Here is a 23,023-nt window from a genome sequence, read left to right on the forward strand (position 1 = left end):
TTGGAGGTCTCACCCTTCCTAATTTCACAATATATTACAATGCTATAGTAGTCAAAACAGTGTAGTACTGACTTAAGAACAAATGCATAAACCAATGGAATATAATAGGAAGCCCTGAAATAAATCCTCAGTGTAGGGTCAAATGATTCCAACAAGGGCGCCAAGATTATTCAATGGGAGAATGGATGATCTTTCCAACAAATGGTACAGGGAATCCTGGATATCCACATGCAAAAGAATGAAGTTGGATTATTCCCCTATAGCATATACAAAATTAACTCAAAATGGATCAAAGACCTAAACATAAGAGCTAAAATTATAAAACTGTTACAAGAAAACATGGGGAAATTTATGACATTGGATTTGGCAATGGATCTGACACCAAAAGCCAAAGCAATACCAAATAGATAAATTGGACTACATTAACATGAAATACTCAGTGGATCAACAGAGTGAAAAAGACAATCTATGGAATGAGAGAAAACTTTTGCAAATCATATATCTGATGATGAGTTCATATCCAGAATACATAAAAGAATTCCTAAACTCACCAACAAAACAACCTGACTAAAAGACAGGCAATGACTTGAAAAGATATCTCCCCAAAGAAGAAGTCATACCCAACTACTATGAAAAAAGAGAAAGAAAGAAAGAAAAAAGAAAGAAAGAAAAAAGAAAGAAAGAAAGAAAATAGTAAGAGTTGGTGAGGTTGTAGAGAAACTGGAACCCTTGCCTACTGTCAGTAGCAATGTAGTATGGTGCAGTTGCTATGGGAAATATAGTAGTTCCTCAAAAAATTAAAAATAGAGTTGTCATATAATTCAGCAATTTCATTTCTGGATATATATGGAAAAGAATTGAGAATAGAGTCTCAAACAGACATCTGTACACTCATGTTCATAGTACTATTATTCACAATAGTTAAAAAGTAGAAGCAACCCAAATGTTTCTCAACAGATGAATGGACAAACATACAATGGAACATCATTCAGTTTTAAAAGGGAAGACAATTCCGACATATGCTGCAACATGGATGAACCTTGAAAACATTGTGATAAGTGAAATAAGCCAGTAGCAAAATGATAAATACCGTATGGGTCCACTTTTATAAGGTATCCAGTATAGTTAAATTCAGAAAGCAGAAAAATAGTTGCAAGGAGGTGGGGGGAAGGAGAGAATGGGGTGTTATTTGTCAAAGGGTACGGAGTTTCAATTTTGCAAGGTATAAACTGTTTTGTAGATAGATGGTGGTGATGGTTGTACAATAATATGAATATACTTAATGTTACTTAACTGTGCACTTAAAAATGGTTAATAAGGTGGATTTTATGTAATGCATATTTTATCACAATTTAAAAAATTAACTAAGACAAAAAAGTGCAAGTGTGATGAGAATACATTTGAATTACATTATCACTTAAAATCATTTTGTCTTCAGAACAGATTTGGTCTTGCCTCTTGGAAATTCATTTTCATTAAACCCATAGAATTTTATTTCATGTCAACAAAATAGCATTATATCAAAAGTAGAAGCTATGTGCCTGAATTCAACCTGGATTCCTAAGTAAGCTGATTTAATTTTGTGCAACCTGTTCTATATAGAATGATTACTACTACAATCTGGAGCCTAGCACATTGTTTAGGTGCATACACACACAAAGCTGCATAAATGAGGAACATATGAATACAACTAAACAGGCCTAGATAATTTTTTTTCTGACTGTACTAAAAATAGTGATGTGAGATACTTGAGGACGGAAAAAATAAAATCTATATTTGCTGTATTAATTGAAACACAACAATAAATTAACATTCATCCAGGAAAGTTCTATGCAAATAAACCAGAAGTAACATGTAAAACAAAGCAAATCATTACATCTCAGTGGGAGCAAAACTCCTTTCTGAAAAGATTCCAGGAGACATTTCTAACTATATGAACCCACTAAATAATTTCTAATTCCCAACTGGAAGAAACCACCAAAAGAGCTGACCATGCTGAATCTGAAATAAATGTCCAATGACAGAGGAATTATGACCTCTATTTCCTTGGCATTCCAAATAATGTCAATCACTAATGAGGGCTGCTGGGAGTAACTCAGCATCTAGACCCACAGTTTGCAAAGGTAGTCCCAGGCAAGTTCTAAATAATGATTGCCAATTGTACAGAGGAAAATTTGACTCAAAATATCTCACAGTGTAGGTTGGTGGGAGAGTTAATATGGGGAACTTTAGGACTGGATGGGATAAATGATAGCCTACCAAGTTTCTCATAGACTCTTCCTAAAGATAGTACAATAGATACTCACAGCCACTCTTCTCTTCATCCTGTCAGGATCAGCCTGAAAGTTGTTCAGACATCCAGTCCTCACTGTAAAGCCATGAACTATAAAAGGTGACTCTTTCTATCAAGTATAAAACTGAGTAAAACCCTGCTTGATTTCTCTGAAATCATCATGGTAATCTGATTTCAAGAGCCAGTAGCAGTGGAAACCTGTCATACTGGGGATCTCCAGTAGGGACTTGTTTAGAGGTCTTGTGGTTCTGCTAAGGATGTCTGAAGGATAAAATCTTCTTAGGATTATGGCTAAAAGCCAACATGGGACATGCATATAAGCAGAGGGAACTTGCACTGGTTGCTCATGACTTGTTCAGAGAGCTCTAATTTTATCATCCTTCCTATTCATTTGGACTCTTTGGCAGCAAGCAGTAAGTAGAAAGGAATTTAGGCCAACTTAAGGCTCAGATGGTAAAGCATTTGCCTACAACGTGGGAGACCCGGGTTCGATCCCTGGGTCGGGAAGATCCCCTGGAGAAGGAAATGGCAACCCACTCCAGTACTCTTGCCTGGAAAATCCTATAGATAGAGGAGCGTGGTAGGCTACAGTACATGGGGTCGCAAAAAGTCGGACACGACTGAGTGACTTCACTTTCAAGCTCAGGTAAGGAGATGACACTACCCTTATGGCAGAAAGCGAAAAGGAACTAAAGAGCCGCTTGATGAAAGGGAAAGAGGAGAACGAAAAAGCTGGATTAAAACTCAACATTCAAAAAACTAAGGTCATGGCATCCAATCCTATCCCTTCAAGGCAAATAGATGGGGAAACAACAGAAACAGTGACAGACTTTATTTTGCTGGGCTCCAAAATCACTGCAGATGGTAACTGCAACTATGAAATTAAAAGATGCTTGCATCTTGGAAGAAGAGCTATGACAAACTTAGACAGCATATAAAAAAGCAGAGACATCACTTTGCAGAGACAAAAGTCAGCACAGTCAAAGCTACGGTTTTCCCAGTAGTCATGTGTAGATGTGAGAGTTGGACCATAAAGAAAGCTGAGAACCAAAGAATTGATGCTCTTGAACTGTAGGGTTGGAGAAGGCTCTGGAGTCCCCTGGGCTGCAAGGAGATCAAACTGATCAATCCTAAAGGAAATCAGTCCTGAAGATTCATTGGAAGAACTGATGTTGAAGCTGAAGCTCCAATACTCTGGCCACCTAATGTGAAGAACTGACTCATTGGAAAACACCCTGATGCTGGGAAAGATTGAAGGCAGGAGGAAAAGGGGATGACAGAGGATGAGATGGTTGGATGGCATCACCGACTCGATGGACGTGAGTTTGAGCAGGCTCCGGGAGTTGGTGATGGACAGAGAAGCCTGGCGTGCTGCAGTCCATGCGGTCACAAAGAGTCAGACATGACAGCAAATGAACTGAACTGAAGCAAAAGGTAATTTATTAGAAGGATATTGGGATCTCACAGAACACAGGCAGGCTATATTATCAGACTTAGAACAAATGAGAACTAAGAGATCTCCAGAAGACAAGGAAGCAGGAAGCAGAAGGATATCACAGCAGGCACCTTTGATCAGGCCCTGTGACTCCATGAATAAACACCATACATATAAAATCACTTGAATTACTTGTTTTCTGTTCTAAGCCTAAGGTATCATATTGCTCAAACTTAGGTCTCATGTCTACCCACTGGTGATACCTTGGCAGTGAGAGAAAGATCTGGTTCCTTTAGATTCCACCTAGATTTACTATTTTTACTCTTTCATCATACTACATACATTGTGGGCGTGTATGTGTGTTCAGCGGAGGGGCATCTACCAAAGGAAACAAGCATTCTACAGTGAGAGAAGTAAAAATATTGCCCCCAAAAAAGTGTAAAGGAAAAACGCCCCTATTATCTCTGTGACCATCACAATTAGTTGTTTCTGAGTGCTAAAGTGAAATACACATAGTCATAATTCCCACAAGTTGGTATTAAGAAATAGGAGCAATAAAGAACAAAATTTGCTATTCATGAAATAATAATAATGGTTTTCAAAGATCCTTTACAAGTCAAACAAGAAAGATAGACTTGCTTGGTAAGCACTCTACCTAACTGACTAAATACAGTTGACTAAATGCACCTGAATTCATGTAAAATTTCTGGTTATTTCAGACAACCTAGCTACAACCACCCTCAAAAGAGGAAAATCTATGGCTACTGTAGATATTCAAAAGAGTATGTCTTAGGCTTTCAAGATGACTTCAGAAGTGTATGACCCAACGGAATGATAACTGGATGAAATGTACACAACTTCCCAAGGTTACCATAGTCTGTCCCAGGGAATAATTTTTCTTATTTGGATACATAAATTCCAATGCTTTTGACAAAAGATCAAAACACAAAACACTCCAATTCCACCTTGCTCTTGAGCTAAAAGTCTTATAAATTCTACTTATGAATATAAAATTAATAATTAAAATTACTATTTAAAATTGATAGTACAGAAAACAAGTATTGAAGAAAGAGTCAGGATTTCAGAGCATTTGAGAGACATATGGATCTATCACACAGTCCAACTAAACAGAGAAACAGAAGAGCCTTGAAATTGCGGGAGAGTCTCCACTTCCTACAACTCCTAACATAGTTCAGTGCTAATGACAGGCCTCTTCCTCAAAACTCCTTGTCATATATGCCATGGATGAAGTTTTACTGTGCACTTGAAAAGGGGCACTGCATCCTTTAACAATCCATGAGCGCAAGAAAATGCTTATTTACAGAAATGATATCAAATGACATATGCAGCTATGTTCCTCCCTTCGAGTCTGAGCTTAAAAATCTTTATCTGTGACACTTTCCCATAGGCTACAGAGACCAGGTTAGGTGTGTCTCCTATACAACCCTATAGTGTCATGGCACTTACACTGCTAGAAAAGGCACCAGACTGTTTTACTCTCTGAGTCCATCCTCAGGGCAGAAATTGTGTTCTCTGTGTCATTCCACAGCACCAGCACAGGTAGGCACTCTGAAAATACTTATGCAACAAATGCATGAATGTTTCCTTGTAAAAGTCAAACTCATACTTGATCCCACAATCTTTTTTCCCTCCTAGTTATCAAAACTAGATATAAAGAAGCAAGAAGCAAGAGCACAATAAGGATCTTATTCAAATGGACTTACTTTGACATTCACATTAATTTCAAATCAATATCATCTTTTAGGGACAAGACTGGAAGATAACAGGTCACACCATATTTTTTAATTATGAAAACAAGACATGTGTTCAATGGATACAGTGAAATGGGTCCCGTGGTGAGTCCACTTTCACTTGGTAGGGCTTGACAGCTAGCACTAAATCTTTTCAAGGGTTTCAGTTTCATTTGGCCTCCTTTAGCCCCAGGAGTTTTTAACAGTACACATTTTCCACATGTAATTAAGTAATGGAGAGTGAGTTGTTATACATGACATTTAATTTTCGATAGTGGGGGAAGGTATGACAAGAGCTGCAGGCAGGATCATTAATCTCCTTGGATCCTTGCACTGCCAAATACAGCAATTCATTCTTCATCATATTAATACATTGCTTCTCCTATACTGAAATGGGAGTGCTTGTGTAGAGGAGATCATATGGAATAGGAAAACTCAGAGTTGAATGTGCGGTACATAGTAAGCACCCACAGTGTAATATGCATCTAGATGATCTAGAGTAGAATCACTGAGTATACCACAGTCCAAATGTGCCACTGGGCACAATTACATGATTACAGTATTGTCCAAAATCTAATAATGCGGGGAGAAAAGGGCAAAAAGTGATTATGTAAGGAAGTCGTGTTTGAAGGTGAAAGTGTTAGTCACTCAGTCATGTCCGAAATCATTGTGACCCTCATGGATTGTAGCCCGCTGAGCTCCTCTGTCCTAGAATTCTCTAGGCAAGAATATGGGAGTGGGTAGCCATTCCCTTCTTCAGGAGACCTTCCCGACCCAAGGGTGGAACCCAGGTCTCCTGCATTTGCAGGTGAATTCTTTACCATCTGAGCCTCCAGGGAAGCCCATGTCATGTACACACAGCAGCAACTTGCTAATCTTCCCTGATGACTCAAAGACCCACTTTGTGAATTATAGATCAATTAGTATACGAACAAAGGCAAGTGTTACGACAAGGACATGATTACACAAATGTATATCACTACAGACTAAAAGCCCTAGTTAATTAAAATGGTACCTGCAGCATATTTTCACACCTTCCTGTGATTATTTTTCTGCTACTCATTCTCCTAAACCTGTAGCCAGTTCCCATTCTTATCTCCCTTGTCAATAAATTAGAAAAAGAGTTACTCAGGTATAAAAGCCAAAATTTTCTGTATAATGGAAATGCACAGGGTATCAACAATTTCAACAAAGGAAAGAAATACTGCCATACAGAAGCAATACTCAAAGAAATATAATTTATAAAGATTGGTTTTTAAAGTAACATTATATAACACAAGGGCTTCTCAGGTTGTACTAGTTGTAACAAACCCACCTGCCAATGCAGGAGATGGTAAGAGATGCAGGTTCAGTTCCTGGGTTGGGACGATCCCCTGGAGAAGGAAACTAGCAACCCACTCCCGTATTCTTGCCTGGAGAATCACATGGACAGAGAAGCCTGTAGCCATGGGCTACCGTCCGTGGGTTCACGAAGAGTCAGACATGACTGAAGTGACTCAGCACACATATGACACAAAGCAAGTTATGCCATTTTAAAGAAAGGTATAATTGCATCTGCTGTATTGAGATGATTGAAGTGCTAACCTCTTGAAACCTGGTAACAAACCAGTACTTAATTGTTTCAGGATTTGGTTCCAAAATAGGCAAAACTATGCTTGTGACAATATTCTGAAGGAGGTAATACATAGGCAGAGGTTGAAAGATGCACCTAATTGAGGAATGAACTAGTCAATCAGCCCAAAGAAGCAAGGATGCCATATTGCTTAGCATCTAAATGCACAGGTTACCACACAGGAATAGGACACCAATCTACCAAGCTACCCCTATTAGTGATGCACACAGCTAATGAACAATAAAATTTTTTCATTTAGATTTTCTTTCTTAACTCCTTAAGTGCTTTAAATTCTGGACCTATTTAATATTACTTAGTAAAATTTATTATATTGACATGAGGATTCATTCATGTTAATTAGATTTCTCTTTATACATTCCTCAATTAAGGAGCATTCTACTCCTTGTTAGAATATCAGGTCATCATTAAAAAAAGAAGACAACAGAGAAGAAGCAGCAGCAGTCTAGCAACAGCAGACAGGGAACTAAAAGATGTTTTAGGTAGGCTGTGTCCTTGTCTCTTATTCTAACATTTACTAGAAATGGTTGTATATAATATCTGTAGCTATCTCTTCCAGTGCTTAACCATTATGATGTTAATTAGAGCAGTCTTAAACTGTAAATGTGATTCAGTCAAAAAATAGTCAAGATTCTGGAATTAGACAACGTATATATGAGAAGCGGTTCTTTTTTTCCCTCCTCTTTCTTTCATCCTACTTACTACTTTCCTTCTCTTTTACCTCCATCCTGCCTCCCTCCCACATTTTCTGCCATCATCACCATCATCTTCATCTCTACAGCAGCCATATACGTTGAGTCCATATTGCCAGGCAATTTACATGTACTAATACATTAGACAATTTATGAAATAGCTCAGGAAAATGACCAAGCTCAAACAGCTGTGTTATCGTGAGTGAATTTCAAGCACAGGCTGAGTGAATTGATGGTTTCTTTTTTTAATCACTAAGCCTGAGAGTTCAGTTTTGCTTTAGAAAAGAACTGATCACTTTAGATAAGAGTTATTAGTCAAATGACTAGTTCCTTCCCTATAGAAACTGAAGCATTAATTAATTAATAAAATGCTGGCATGCAAATTACTAGATATGTATCTATTGAATCAAACAAAGGCTATGAACAGAGGAACATCTTTCTTGCTTCAATTCAAGCTCCTTTTCCTTTAGACAGTCAAAAAGTAGATACAACAATAGATTGTTCAGAATCATGCCCATGTCATTTTTCTCCTTACAAAAGAAGATACAGAAAATCTTAAGTTGGGGAGAGGGACTAAACTATAAGGAGTTTTATAAAACTAACTTACTATGATTGTTGCATTTGGAGAATATATGATCTGGATTGCTCAGTAAGAGCTGAGAGGAAATTTATTCTATAAAGGTTTCTGAATCCCCACTATGTGCTAGACACAGTAATTCAATGACCATGCAAGAAAGGTTCATAATTAGATAAGATATTCTGACTGTAGCTAGATATTTCTAAATTGTTTAAAATCATGTCCAGTAAATAAGTATTCAGCAGCATCCTCAATCACGCTTACACCATTAATTTGTTGAACAAATTTTTTCCTTGATTCTGATCCCTTCTGAACAGTCCAAAATTGAAACCACCAGACACTAAATTAATGGGACTTTATTACTATTATTAAAATTTTACTCAACTTTCTCTTCTGTCTTCTAAGTAACTTCAAATCATTTAATCTTTCTTTCTTGAAGCAGGGGGTTCTAGTTCCCAACTACTTAATCGCATTAAATGATTTCCTTTGGATCCTATTCAATTCTCTTTTTGTTCCCTTTAAAATGGGATGAGCCAGCATGAGTAATAAAGGCCCCACAGATGACAAAGACATAACAGTAATGTTAATCAGTAAGAACATCCCTTGCAGCAGTGCCACAAAGTGCCACGCACTGATGTGCAGACACGACTGAATGCTACGTAACATCTCATGTGATCCTCACACAGCTTTAAACCACGTTTTCAAGCTTAAATGACTGCAACTCTTTACTTGTACAGATTTCTATTAATGGACACTTTAAATTTTTGAGTTGCTTACCTTTCCTCAAGTCTGTTCATGTTTTCATCATCTAACTAAATTTGGAACCTCTGGCAATAGGAAGGGTAAAGCGACTGGTGTCTAACAGAGAACTTCAAGGTCAGTAGGCCAAAGGAGACTGTCATTACACAAATGGGGAGGAGGAAGGCTTCTCCCCCTAGATACGAAGGCAAAAAACCCTGGAAATCCAGAAAGTGCTAATGAACAGGATAAAAAGTCATTAATGTAGGATGTTTTCAGGAGCAAAGCAACTGTGAGGCTGAAGTAATGGCATGGGAAGGAAAATTTCAGTCATCTACACTAGTGTCCAAATCTGGGAATAAACAACCTCTAATCCCAGCTGTCTCCTGGGAATGGATGGGTCTTACTAAAAAGTAACTACTGAGAAGGGGAAGAGTAATATTAATCACCGCCATCATAAGGACAGGTAACATTTCTTCAAGCCTTTACTCTCTGCTTAACACTGTTATTTCTAATTTTCAAAATACCACAATGAATGAGGTAAAGTGCTGTATAATCCCCAGTTTAAGATGGTAACTGAGGCACCAAAGGCAAAGAAACAGAGTGATAGTTAACATACAGTTACATTCTCTAATAATTCAGATTTATCTGTCATTTCAGTAAAATTACAGGGAATAAAACCTCATTCCATGTCTAATGGAGCAATGATGGCTCCCACCAATGAGGGGTCTCAATTCTGACTCACTTATAAAAAGGGCTCAGTCTGCTGGCAGATGAGGTGTGAGCAAATGTGGAGCCCCAAATGGACCACACGACTCCAGTCAGTAGAGCTCACATCTCCTCCCCTCTGTATTTCTCACCTGCCCTCTTAACATGAAGCTCCTAAAACTTCCCTGGGTTCTTTTTTTTCCTGCCTATCCTTTGATGAAGGCATTAATGAGATAGCAAACGTAGCGAATGTACCAAATGATGGTGATGGGAGGATGACAAGCTAGAATGTTCTATTAGATTTAAAAAGAGGATAATCAGATCAATAAAGAATTTTTCAAAATAGAAATACAAATATAAGCCTCAACTACCAGTTCTATCATGTGAACTGTACATAACAAGAACACCTCAGAATCAAAGCAATCTATACTTTTCTCTAAAGAAAGCTGAGCACTGAAGAATTGATGCTTTTGAACTGTGGTGTTGGAGAAGACTCTTGAAGTCTTCTTGCAGCCCAGTCCCTTGGGCAAGAAGATCCAACCAGTCCATCCTAAAGGAGATCAGTCCTGGGTGTTAACTGGAAGGACTCATGTTGAAGCTGAAACTCCAATACTTTGGCCACCTGATGGGAAGAGCTGACGCATTTGAAAAGACCCTGATGTTGGGAAAGATTGAGGGCAGGAGGAGAAGGGGGTGACAGAAGATGAGATGGTTGGATGGCATCACTGACTCGATGGACATGGGTTTGGGTGGACTGCAGGAGTTGGTGATGGACAGGGAGGCCTGGTGTGCTGCGATTCATGGGTCGCAAAGAGACGGACATGACTGAGCAACTGAACTGAACTGAACTGATACTTTTCTTGGGCTTCCATGGTGGCTCAGATGGTAAAGAATCTGCTTGCAATGCAGGAGACCCGGGTTTGATCCCTGCATCGGGAAGATCTCCTGGAAAAGGGAATGGCTACCCACTCTAGTATTCTTGCCTGGAGAATTCTATGAGCAGAGGAACCTGGAAGCTTACAGTTCACGGTGTCACAAAGAGTTAAACACAAGACTTAGCACACATACTTTTCTTAAAGTGACAATTACAAAAGGAAAATATATTTTTAGAACACAGTGATTGTTTTAAACAAACAAAAGATAAAATAGCATTACATACTTTATGTATAAGATAAAATAATAACATCTCCAGAAGAGATCTTGAGTTTTAGGAAACCAGACATATCTGTCTTACCTGATGAAAACCAACTTGACCTTTGGCGGGGCAGTCTTAATGATGGCAGATGCATTTTGGTGACTTCTTCCATATAGAATCTGATTGTTTATCTGTGGCAAAAAAAATAAAATGCACTTGTAAATCTACAACATATATATTTCATGTGTGTATATATATATATATATATATATATATATGCATGTATACATGTATACAAGTAAATGTGCATATACTTGGAATTAAACAATAAAGTTCCTTCATTTTTAAGTGGGTAGATGTAGGACTCTTTAATGCTAAAAATCTTGACATTCTTCATAGTACAGATTCAAATATTAATTCTAAGCAGCTACTAAAATCTCTTAAATTCAGAATTTTTGGACTTTTTGCTAAACTTGACAGTAGCAGTTGAGCTAGATGCAAAAAGTTTGTGATAGATATTTCATTTCCTACAGCTTTTCCAGACTCCTAATAAATGCAGAAAACAGACCAAACTGTGGTATTCATCAGAGCTCTGGAGGGCCCATTAAACATGATTCTGTAAACGTGTCAAGGTTATTACATAACATAAATTGTGTTACTCCAGAGGATGTAAATATTATGTCCCCATTTTAAGTCAAATATTAGATCAATTGCACAGGATATTTTACAGGACCCAATGAATGAGACATCTACTCTTATCCAAGATGAGGTGAGATTTTTTAACTTGACTGAATTCATCTAAATACTATCTAAAAACATTTATATTCTAAATTTCTTCACTCCAGATTTTCCCATTGCTAAGCTATGTTGACAGCTACAATCAATCTTTTATTTTATTCCAACCATTTGATAATAGCTCACACAGGTTTGGCTTTTTCTCCCTTGTCTGCTCAATAAGTAGTTAGTGGTCTATGTAATATTGTCTCTATTTAACTGAGGCCTTGATATCTTTTACTATTTAAGGGATAGTATAGTATACTGTATAAGGGATGGTAAAAACGGGGTTTATGCTTCCTGTAATTAGCATCTAATTTGCCTGTTGATGCCACTGAACTGTTGCATTTGAAGACATTTGAAAAAGGTCTCATTTTTGTTCTAACAGCTGTTATGAGAAAGTATACAGAAATTAACACTTCAAAGGATGGAATGAAAATATAATATTTTTAACTACATAAAATGAAACTCATCCATCACCTCAAAGTGGTAAAGCTAAGATTCATATGCAAGGCTGTTACAAAGACTAAACTTGAACCACTGCTTCATTATGTCTCTCATTTTGTCAGCTTTTATTCTTCACCAAGATAATCAGTTTCCTAGAAAACTACTGATCACACTGTCATTTCTCTGTGTCTCAGTTTCTTCTTCTTTAAAATAAATCTAAGCATCTATTACATAAAACTATTGTGAGAAATGAGATAATGTCTTTAAATTTTATTTACAGTAATCTTGGAGTGAAAAAGTTGGCTTAAAGCTCAACATTCAGAAAACAAAGATCATGGCATCCAGTCCCATCACTTCATGGCAAATAGATAGGGAAACAGTGGAAACAGTGGCTGATTTTATTTTTCTGGGCTCCAAAATCACTGCAGATGGTGACTGCAGCCATGAAATTAAAAGACGCTTACTCCTTGGAAGGAAAGCTATGACCAACCTAGACAGTATATTAAAAAGCAGAGACAATACTTTGCCAACAAAGGTCCATCTAGTCAAGGCTATGGTTTTTCCAGTGGTCATGTACGGATGTGAGAGTTGGACTATAAAGAAAGCTGAGTGCTGGAGAATTGATGCTTTTGAGCTGTGGTGTTGGAGAAGACTCTTGAGAGTCCCTTGGGCTGCAAGGGGATCCAAACAGTCACTTCTAAAGGAAATCAGTCCTGAATATTCATTGGAAGGACTGATGTTGAAGCTGAAACTCCAGTACTTTGGCCACCTGATGCGAAGAGCTGACTCATTTGAAAAGACCCTGATGCTGGGGAAAGATTAAGGGCAGGAGGAGAAGGGGACGACAGAGGATGAGATGGTTGGATGGCATCACTGACTCAATGGACATGAGTTTGTGTAGGCTCTGGGGGTTGACGTTGGACAGGGAGGCCTGGTGTGCTGCAGCTCTTGGGGTCGCAAAGAGTCGGACACAACTGAGTGACTGAACTGAACTGAACTGATATCCATATTGTAAAGTAATTAGCCTCCAACTAATACAAATAAATGGAAAAAAAATAAAATAAAATTCAAAAAAAGTTTAAAAAAAAAAGGTTTTTAACTTTTAAGCATTAAAACTACTTACCTTTTCTGTGAAAGTGAAAGTCACTCAGTAGTGCCCCACTCTTTGCAACGCCATGGACTACACAGTCCAACCCACGGATCAAACCCAGGTCTCCCACATTGTAGGCCGATTCTTTACCAGCTGAGCCACAAGGAAAGCCCAAGAATACTGGAGTGGGTAGCCTATCCCTTCTCCAGCGAATCTTCCTGACCCAGGAATTGAACCAGGGTCTCTTGCATTGCAGGTGGATTCTTTACCAACTGAGCTTTCAGGGATTAAGATTTCTGTCTTTTTGATATGACATATTTTTAAAAATATCCAAACTCTGCATGGTACTCTGATGATGGACACATGCCATTATGGTGATTTAGTGGTAAAGAGAATTCACCTGCCAATGCTGGAAATACAGGAGATAGAGGTTTGATCCCTGGGTCAGGAAGATCCCCTGAAGGAGGAAATGGCTATGCACTCGAGTATTCTTGCCAGGATAATCAAATGGAGAGAGGAGCCTTGTGGGTAACAGTCTACAGGACTAAAAAGAGTAGGATACAATTGAATGACTGACAAACAGTACATAGAACATACAAGGGCTTCCCTGGTGGCTCAGTGGTAAAGAATCTGCCTGCCAATGCAGGAGCCTCAGGTTTGATCCCTGGTTCAGGAAGATCCCCTGGAGAATGAAATGGCAACCTGCTCCAATATTCTTGCCTGGGAAATATCATGGACAGAGGAGCCTGGCAGGCTATAGTCCATGGGGTCATAAAAGAGTTGGATGTGACTTAGCAACCAAACAACAACAATGTTGAATGTGTAACGCCCAGAGTGAGCGCTAACATAAACTATGAACTCTGAGTGATAACAATGTAGGTTCAACAATTGTAATGTATGCACCATTCCAGAAGGGGATGCTGATAATGAGGGAAGCTGTGCATGTGTGGGGATAGGGGTACACAGGAAATCTCTTTAATCTTCCTCTCAATTTGTCTGCTCTGAAAAAATAAAAAAAAATTTTTTGAGTGCCCACCATCCATATAATATATTTTCTCCTAATACTTTCATGGTTTTATTTTTCTTATATTTACATCTTCTTACCTAACTTAGCTATTAGAAAAATAAATAAGTCATGTAGTCATTAAGAATAATGTGAAAAAGCATGGTTACTGACATAAAAAATATCCAAAATATATTAAGTGACAAAGCCTCGCTACAACATAATGTGTCTAGCATGATCATCTTTTCTGTTAACTATATTTCTTAATCTCTTTAATGGATAGTGAACTGAAAATAAGAAAGTTTAAATCACAATTTTAAATTGAGATGATGCATGGAATATGCTTGACCAGTGCCTGGCACTCTTTCCCACTGTGTCTGTACTCTGCCTTCAGAAAGTGCCTAAACCATGACCTATGCAACACTTCTGTCTTTGAACTCTGCGGCATGCGTGTGTGCTCAGGTGCTAAGTCATATCCAACTTTTTGTGGCCCCATGGGCTGTAGCCCACCAGGTTCCTCTGTCCATGAGATTTCCCAGCAAGAATATTGGTGTGGGTTGCCATTTCCTTCTCCAAGGGATCTTCAAGACCCAGAGAGCGAACCTGTGCCTCCTGCATTGGCAGGCAGGTTCTTTATCACTGGGCCACCAGAGAAGCCAAAATTCTAGGTTTAAAAAATTTCTCTTATTACACTTGTACTGCACCCACATGGTGAAGCCAGCCAGGGTCAGGTAGAGAGCATCAGTGCAGGCACACAACAGTAGTTGAACAGCGCTAAACTCCTTGAGGGTAAGAACCTGCATCCTCCTCTATGTATTCCCCAGCTTTCACACATAGCTTGCATACAGTGGCGGTTCAATGAGGATGCACTGAATCACAGATCCCTGAGTGAAAGGAACACTTCCATTACTGAACTGCTAGTATGCTGTCTCTGAGGTGAGCTCTAACCTTCAACACAATTGACATTTTTTAAAAAATGCTTTTTTTTTTAGCAAAAGCTTGAGAGAATAGAAAATTGAGCTGTTTCATGTTTATGGATATGCCTTTCAGTTGTGATTCTTCATTTTGATAGAAAAGAACCCATGGCACTATTATTCTAAGAAGGAAAAATCACAGCCCAAACGAAGAAACCAAGTCATTAATTTTAATTTACCTAAGCGTAAATCTGAAGTTGTATGTCTTTCATGGTACTGTTTCTGAATATTCAGAGGCCCTGGCAGTAGAACAGCAAGGCAGCTTGCTTGCTGGCGATGTTTTTCCAGTGCCAACAACTGTGGCATTTACTGCTAAGGCAGCTGCTCCCTGCCAATGTTCAGGGGCCTCTGGAGAGACTCTGCTACTCAGTGGAAAACTGGGAACAGAATGGGAAACTGAAGATAGAGTGAAACTTGATTTTACTGGATTAAATGTAAAAGGAAAATGCAGATCTCTGGATAAAAAAAACCCAAGACAAAGCCTCTTTTCTGGTTTCACAAATTACACATTAGCAGTCCTCTGAGTTTCAGGAGAGGAAGATCTCTTTTGTGTTCTCTAGATCTTATTGTATATAAAGCAACTTCATTATGTAAATAAAAGGTATACAGTTTCCAACAATATAAGTGACCTTTGTATTTCCTTATCTCTAAGGAAACATATTTCAGAGAAAATTCAGTAAGTAATTAGAAAGAATATGATGCATTTTATGCAAATTAACTTTAGGTTGTCACTTACCCTATTTCTGAGAAGCTGCTGTTTTCTGTTGTTTAAACAATAGATAAAGGGCATCTTCAAGTATAGCATGGACAGGAAAGAAAGCATTTTACACCTCCTGGAAGGTTTTCAGGTTAATTCTAATTATTAATAGCTACCAGTCACTGAGTGCTTACTCTGTGCCAAACACTGCAGACCTCTTGATGCACAGGTTCGCAGTTAAATCTTAGAAGGGCTGGGTGTTGTGTACTTTCACCAGATGATGAAACTGGTATCCAAGAGCTTGATTTAAATATTAGTTGAAAACCCTGTATTCCTAAGGCACACCTAGAGGTCATATCATCTGTATGGTGCACATAAAACTCAACTGATTTCTAAAGTCATTTTTGTAAAAGTGTCTATTAAATAGACTCTGAGTTGGACACCTACCATCTTAGGTCCTGGAATTTTGATATACACAAGTTAGAATTGAATCTGCCTGCCAATGCAGGGGACACAGGTTCAATCCTTGGGTCAAGAAGATCCCCTGGAGGAAACAGCAACCCACTCCAGTATTTTTACCTGGAGAATCCCATGGACAGAGGAGATTGATGGGATATAGTCCATGTGGGTGCAGAGAGTTGGATATGACAGCACACATGTGATACAGCGCAACACAAGTCAGAATCAAGGATTTTATCACAATGCATAGAGGCAAGGCCTGAAAACTCTGTTAGGCTTTTGAAATCCCTAATGCAGTATGTAGTTCTGTAAGACTGTACCTTTCTTCTTGTGCAAACAAGCTGCACCCTGAACAGTAACATATGCTTACTACAACTTTTTCATTATAGAAATAAACAAACATTGACCACTTTTTAAACTTTTTTCTAACCCAAGCCAAAGGAAAACAGAATGTAAGTGATCATTCAGATTATCTAGAAATTGGAAAAGATGTTATTTTCCATTTACTTCCAGTAAACTAAGAAGTAGAGAAACTAAGTGCTTTCCCAAAGTTTCTCCTTTCAAAAGGACTCAATGATATGTGGAAAGAATAATAAGTTATTTAGATATATCTTTATCTTTGATACTATCTAATAATGGTAGAAAGAACTCTCTTTAGTACTGACTTGGTATTCCAACGCCCTCTAAATAATCTATTTAGTACGTTAAAATCTGAGATGTACAACTCTTCCATTCAAGGGTAACCATATTTTTAAATCTGGGACAATCCAATTTATACATGTTGCTCCCACTATTTATAGTGTGCCTTCTCTCAAATGTAACCCAGTTTGGATGATAAATAATTTTTCCCACATTCGTCCAGCCTTGACTATCGGAAGTATATTTTACGCCACTTCAATTTGATTTCCATATTACTAAATAAGAAAGCCAGACAAGACTGGGGATGTACTAGAGATTTGGGGGGGTTGTTGTCAGCACACAACCGCTTTTCTTTACAAGGGACGGTCCTTCAAACCTTCCCACCACTAACACCATCCATCATGACTGACAGTCAAGTTAGTATTGCTTGTCATGTCACTCCAGGCCAAAACTAGGAGACATATGACACAGGCCAGGACCATCAAGATTCTCTCCACTGAGGGGTGTTTAAACTAGGGCTAAACCACACACAACAATTCTACTTCTCTTTTAGCCTCCTGTAGCCATAATATGCCACATGGATAAAGGGAGAGGAAAAGCTGTCATCTTCTAAGGCCCCCAGGCATCCTGATCTTCAGATTCTACGAGGGACACACATACCATTCCAAAAGATTCCCCTTCTTTGAGTTAAATTGCCTTGAGCTAATTTCTGTTCTTTACCATCGAAAAGTCTCTACCAATACACTATCGTGGACTTCTAATTTCTAAACATTAATTTATACATCCAAGTGTGACTCTTATCTCCTAGTCTTAAATTCTTTCAGACACACAGTAATTTGCCTTGGCATTCAGAAGGGGGAAAAAAAGACAAAGGAAAAAACCTTTCTGTCTAAAGGAGATTTTATACTCTTGACCTATAATTCTGGTTTTTTCATCTGTGTTTGTCTTTCCTAATTACTGGGTGTATGCATGTTCAATCATTCAGTTATGTCCAACTCTTTGCAACCCCATGGGCTACATATAGTCCACCAGATTCCTCTGTCCATGGAACTTTCTAGGCAAGAATACTGGAACAGGTTGCCATTCGTATTCCAGGGGATCTTCCTGACCCAGGGATTGAACCCATGTTTCCTGTGTCTCCTGCACTCGGAGGCAGATTCTTTACCACTGCATCCCCTGGGAAGCCCTCTGACTACTGACAAAAGGCCTTTCTGAAATCCTCCACAGGGTCAGTAACTTCTATCTCAGTTCCAAGATCCTTGGTCCCAGAATGACACAAATATTTTATCATGGGTAAGTTAGCTCATCTTCCAAGGTTCTGAACTTCCAGCTGAATGAAATGGCATTCAGGAACAACTTAACAGTTCTAGACACCAAAAACAATAGCCCCAAATAAGAAACATCTGTATTTGTAAAATTTACAAATATTATAAAAAACCTGAACAAACTTCTTTTTGGCCAACAAGGATATAATAGGTTTTCATTTTGATCCATATTTCCCATCATGAGCTGGTTTCTGCTACTATAGCTGGGGTGGGGCAGGGGGTGGGTCAAGGGGGAAGAGGAGTGGTAGTGAACAAAAAACACTGATTTGAGGTAAACACTCTATATTTAGATACTAGAGACGGAATACTTAATTGCAATATTTTATGTGTAGTTTATAGAAGAAGTAGAATTAGGGTTAATTCAGCAACAATTCAGCAAAAATAAACAGAAATCCTTTTGTTATACTACATAAACTTTCACTTTAGAGGCCCTTAATGAGATTTGTTTCAATAAAATTATTCAAAAATATGAAGAGATAGGTTTCAATTACTCAATTTTCCATAGTTAAATTGAACATGAATGTAAATTTATACTGGGGAGTAAGTAGCTCAATTAAATCTATTCAAAAATGTACCAAATTGGAAGTAAAAGTTAATTAGCTTTGATTTCTAAGCTTAGATTAGAAAAATTAATTATACAAAAATTAAAATTTAGTTCAAGCAACAGATTTGCCTGAGGTTTGAATATCATGTTAAAATATACTCAACAACACACTCTTTACCCATGCTTTTATTAAAGTAGTATGATTTATTATGAATAGTAATAAATTATTATTAAAAATTGAGTTGTAAGTCAGATAACTGAAATTGCTGATGAAATCTGAGCATCCTCCCTAATTCACTTTTAAATATAGTCTAAACTTTACATTTCAAACATTATCTATAGGTTAACTTTTTTCTTTAATAAATGCTCTTGCTGACTTTAACACAGATGCAGGAAAAAAAAAACAAACAAATCCTAAGAGTTTATAACTTGATGGATCTTCTTATGGTTCAATTTTTAATCTAGCACTTCCAATTGTAAGAATTTATCCTAAAAAGATTAAAGACAGAGGTGTCAAAATACTTATCATGGCTATAACTTATAATAGGAAAAACTAGACATTCATCAATAAAAGGTTTATTATATTTCATACATCAATAAATGGAAAACTGTGTCATTAAAAGGAGGTAAAGGAGAATGATACAGACCTAAATCCATTGCCATATAAAGAAAACATTATAAAGTGAAAATGACCAAACACCATGTAACCTATTTGTCACATTATTTTCGTTTATGTAAAAATTTCTGTCTGAGTCTAAAGAAAGCTCTGTGAGGATCTCAACTGTCAACGATGATGGTATCTGGTGGGATTTAAGGTGATAGCCAGTTTTTTTATATTGATATTTTATAACTACTCTGTAACAATACCACTTATAAGGGCTCACAACATACAAAGCATATACACTATGCATGTATATACACACATACACATATGCCTTAAATACATTCTTTCACACAAATCAGTAGAGGAATGCATTATTACCTCACTTTACAGACAGAGAAATTGAAACTTAATGAGTTTTAGGAACTTGACCACGGTATGTAGAGCCATTTATAGCCAAATCTGTTTGAGTCCAAAAGCCTGTCCTATTAATAATTAGAAACCACTCCTAAAGGTATGGAGATGGGGGTAAAAGTCACACGATAAGCAACTTTTTCTGCCTATTTTTTTAAAACTTTTGATTTTATATTGGGAAATAGCCAATTAACAATGCTGTGATAGTTTCAAGCGAATAGCGAAGGAACTCAGCCATACATATACATGTATCCATTCTCCCCCAAATTCCCTTCCCATCCAGGCTGCCACATAATATTGAGCAGAGTTCCATGTGCTATACAGTTGGTTGTTATTTTTAATCCTAAAAAATTTTAAATCCAATTAACAGAGTCTCACAAAATAGAAATTCCAGACCAAGAAATATTCCAATAAAAGTATAATATATATGTGCCATACCTATCAATTTATTCACTTATTCAACAGTCATTGCACAAGTGATGAGGAAACAGGGATTTTTCATTACCATCATCAACAGAGCTGCCATGCATTGAGCATGAAGTATGTTCTAGATACCCATTCTCTGGAAGTCACTCTACTGGAATTGCATTTACTCAGTCAGATATGGTTCTTGCACACATACACCTGGTACCCTAGAAAGTGACATGGTCTTGGACACAGATAAATGCATTGCCATGTGATGGATGCAGACATAAAGCAAGAGATGATAATCTCTTCTTGGAGGTGGGTGGGTGGGTCTTGTGGAATCCTAGCAGGTCTAGGGTGAACAGAGGGGCAGTAAGAACACCAGGACTGTGGAAAAACTATTCTCATTTATGAAAAGATACACAGGTAGGAAACTGTAGGGCTCTTCCTAGGAACCATGCATATAGCTTTGGGGGTGGGGTGTAGACTAACAGAATAGAGGTAACCAAGTCCTATTCAAATAAGACTTTACAGAATATTTTCCCCTTCCAAAATTCTTGGTCACTAGCCCCCATGGAAAACCATCCTCACTTTCCAAACCACTGCTTTCAATTTTGCAGACGGGAGAACTGAAGGGAAGAAAGGGGCAGCAAGGCGAGAATGGAACGGGGATGATGACTGCCACTCACGTGAACACACAATTGCACATGAATGAAAATATTTCTGAATAAATTTCACGTTGATTTCTTTTGCTCAAAAGACAAAATAATACATGTCAGGCTCTAATAATTTAATAGTTTGAGCAAAGGAACAGGTTTTAAGGACTAAGTTTAATGAACACAGTGCTAAAATAAGGTCTTTCGTGACTTCATTTAATCTGTTTCTTGAGAAGTATAATGTTCCCAAAGGTACACATTCATTTACAAGGCTAAAGCATGAGAGATTTATTTTCTCTCAAACAGAATGAATTAAATCAAAATACTTTCTGAAGGCAAAGTATAATAGCTTGTAGTTCACATCTCTCTAAATTTGATATACTGGGAAAATAGTAAAAGATACTCCTTTGAATCCTACACCCTAACACTACAGAAAAATATTGACTTCAAGGAAGTGAGGAGAGAAATATGTTTATGTGTTGCTCTGATCCCCTAGAGGAGGGCACAACAAACCACTCCAGTCTTCTTGCCTAGAGAATCCCATGGACAGAGGAGCCTGGCGGGCTACAGTTCATTGGGTCGCAAAGAGTCAGACATGACTGAAGTGACTTAGCATACAGCACACACACATGTTGCTCTGATTTTGTGTTTCTATGGAAGCTGCCCTAGTTGCTATAGACTGGTTCACTTGACCAAATGAAGTATGTATCTGTGGCTAACTTTGTATTATCTGCAGGGCATAGAAAGGAATGCATGAATGGAGTCAGAAGTATAATCTATTTCTAAGAGCTCATTAATATTGCAGAGGAGTCATTCTTTCCCAGGGTGCCGAAGCATTACATCCTATCTCTATTAATGTACATAAGTGCCATACCTTTTTGCCTTTTCATACTGCTTAAGGGGTTCTCAAGGTAAGAACATTGAAGTGGTTTGCCATTCCCTACTCCAGTGGACCATATTTGGTCAGAACTCTCCACCATATCCCATCGGTCTTGGGTGGCCCTACACGGCATGGCTCACTTCACTGAGTTAGACAAGGCTGTGATCCATGTGCTCAGTTTGGTTACTTTTCTGTGTTTGTGCTATTCATACTGTCTGCCCTCTGATGGATAAGGATAAGAGGCTTGGGGAAGCTTCCTGATCAGAGAGACTGACTGTGGGGGAATCTGGGTCTTATTCTGATGGGCAGGGCCATGTTCAATAAATCTTTAATTCAATTCCCTGTTGATGTTCAGGCCTGTGTTTCCTCCCTGTTGTTTGGCCTAAGGCTAAACTACGGTAGGGGTAATGGCAACCTCCTTCAAAAGGACTTATGCCCGCACCTTTGTATTCAGTGCCCCAATCCTGCAGCAGGCCGCTGTCAACCCACGCCTCCACCAGAGATTCCTGGACACTCACAGGCAAGTCTGGCTCAGTCTCTTGTGGGGACACTGCTCTTTTCTCCTGGGTCCTGGTGCTTACATGCTTTTTTTTGTGCCCTCCAAGAGTCTGTTTACCCAGGCCTGTGGAAGTTCTATAATCAAATCCCACTAGCCTCCAAAGTCAAATTCCCTGGGGGTTCTCAGTTCCTTTGCCAGATCCCCAGGTTGGGAAATCTGTTTTGGGTCCTAGAACTGTCTTAACAGTGAGAGAATTTCTTGGCAAGAATTTCTTTGGTATAATTGTTCTGTAGTTTGTGGGTCATCTGCTCATTGGAAAAGACCCTGATGCTGGGAAAGATTGAAGGCAGGAGGAGAAGGGGATGACAGGGGATGAGATGGTTGGATGGCATCACTGACTTGATGGACATGAGTTTTAGCAGACTCCAGGAGTTGGTGACGGAGGGGTAGGCCTGGTGTGCTGCAGTCCATGGGGTTGCAAAGAGTAGGACACAACTGAGCGACTGAACTGAACTGAACTGAGTCATGTAAGTAAATAGGATCTCAAGTGAACAGTGACCTGGGATTCCTTCTTCCAAGAACATCAGTACATGCTAGAAGTTGAGACTTCCCCCAAACTAGCAAGGGCCAGCTTAATAGTTGCTTCTTTCAAACACA

The 23,023-nt window shown here is 38.4% G+C and overlaps 1 protein-coding gene across 6 annotated transcripts in view; it reads right to left on the minus strand.

Annotated features, from left to right (window-relative positions):
* Window positions 1-23,023, minus strand: part of PATJ (PATJ crumbs cell polarity complex component) — a 358,862-nt gene that overhangs the window by 127,180 nt on the left and 208,659 nt on the right. For all 6 annotated transcript variants that reach the window (XM_065911864.1, XM_065911863.1, XM_065911866.1 and 3 more), the window contains exon 29: window positions 11,059-11,150. In XM_065911864.1, coding sequence (XP_065767936.1) covers window positions 11,059-11,150 — 92 coding nt within the window. The remainder of the gene's footprint in view (window positions 1-11,058; window positions 11,151-23,023) is intronic.

The sequence above is a fragment of the Muntiacus reevesi genome, chromosome 1, assembly GCF_963930625.1.
Source record: "Muntiacus reevesi chromosome 1, mMunRee1.1, whole genome shotgun sequence".
NCBI lineage: Eukaryota > Metazoa > Chordata > Mammalia > Artiodactyla > Cervidae > Muntiacus > Muntiacus reevesi.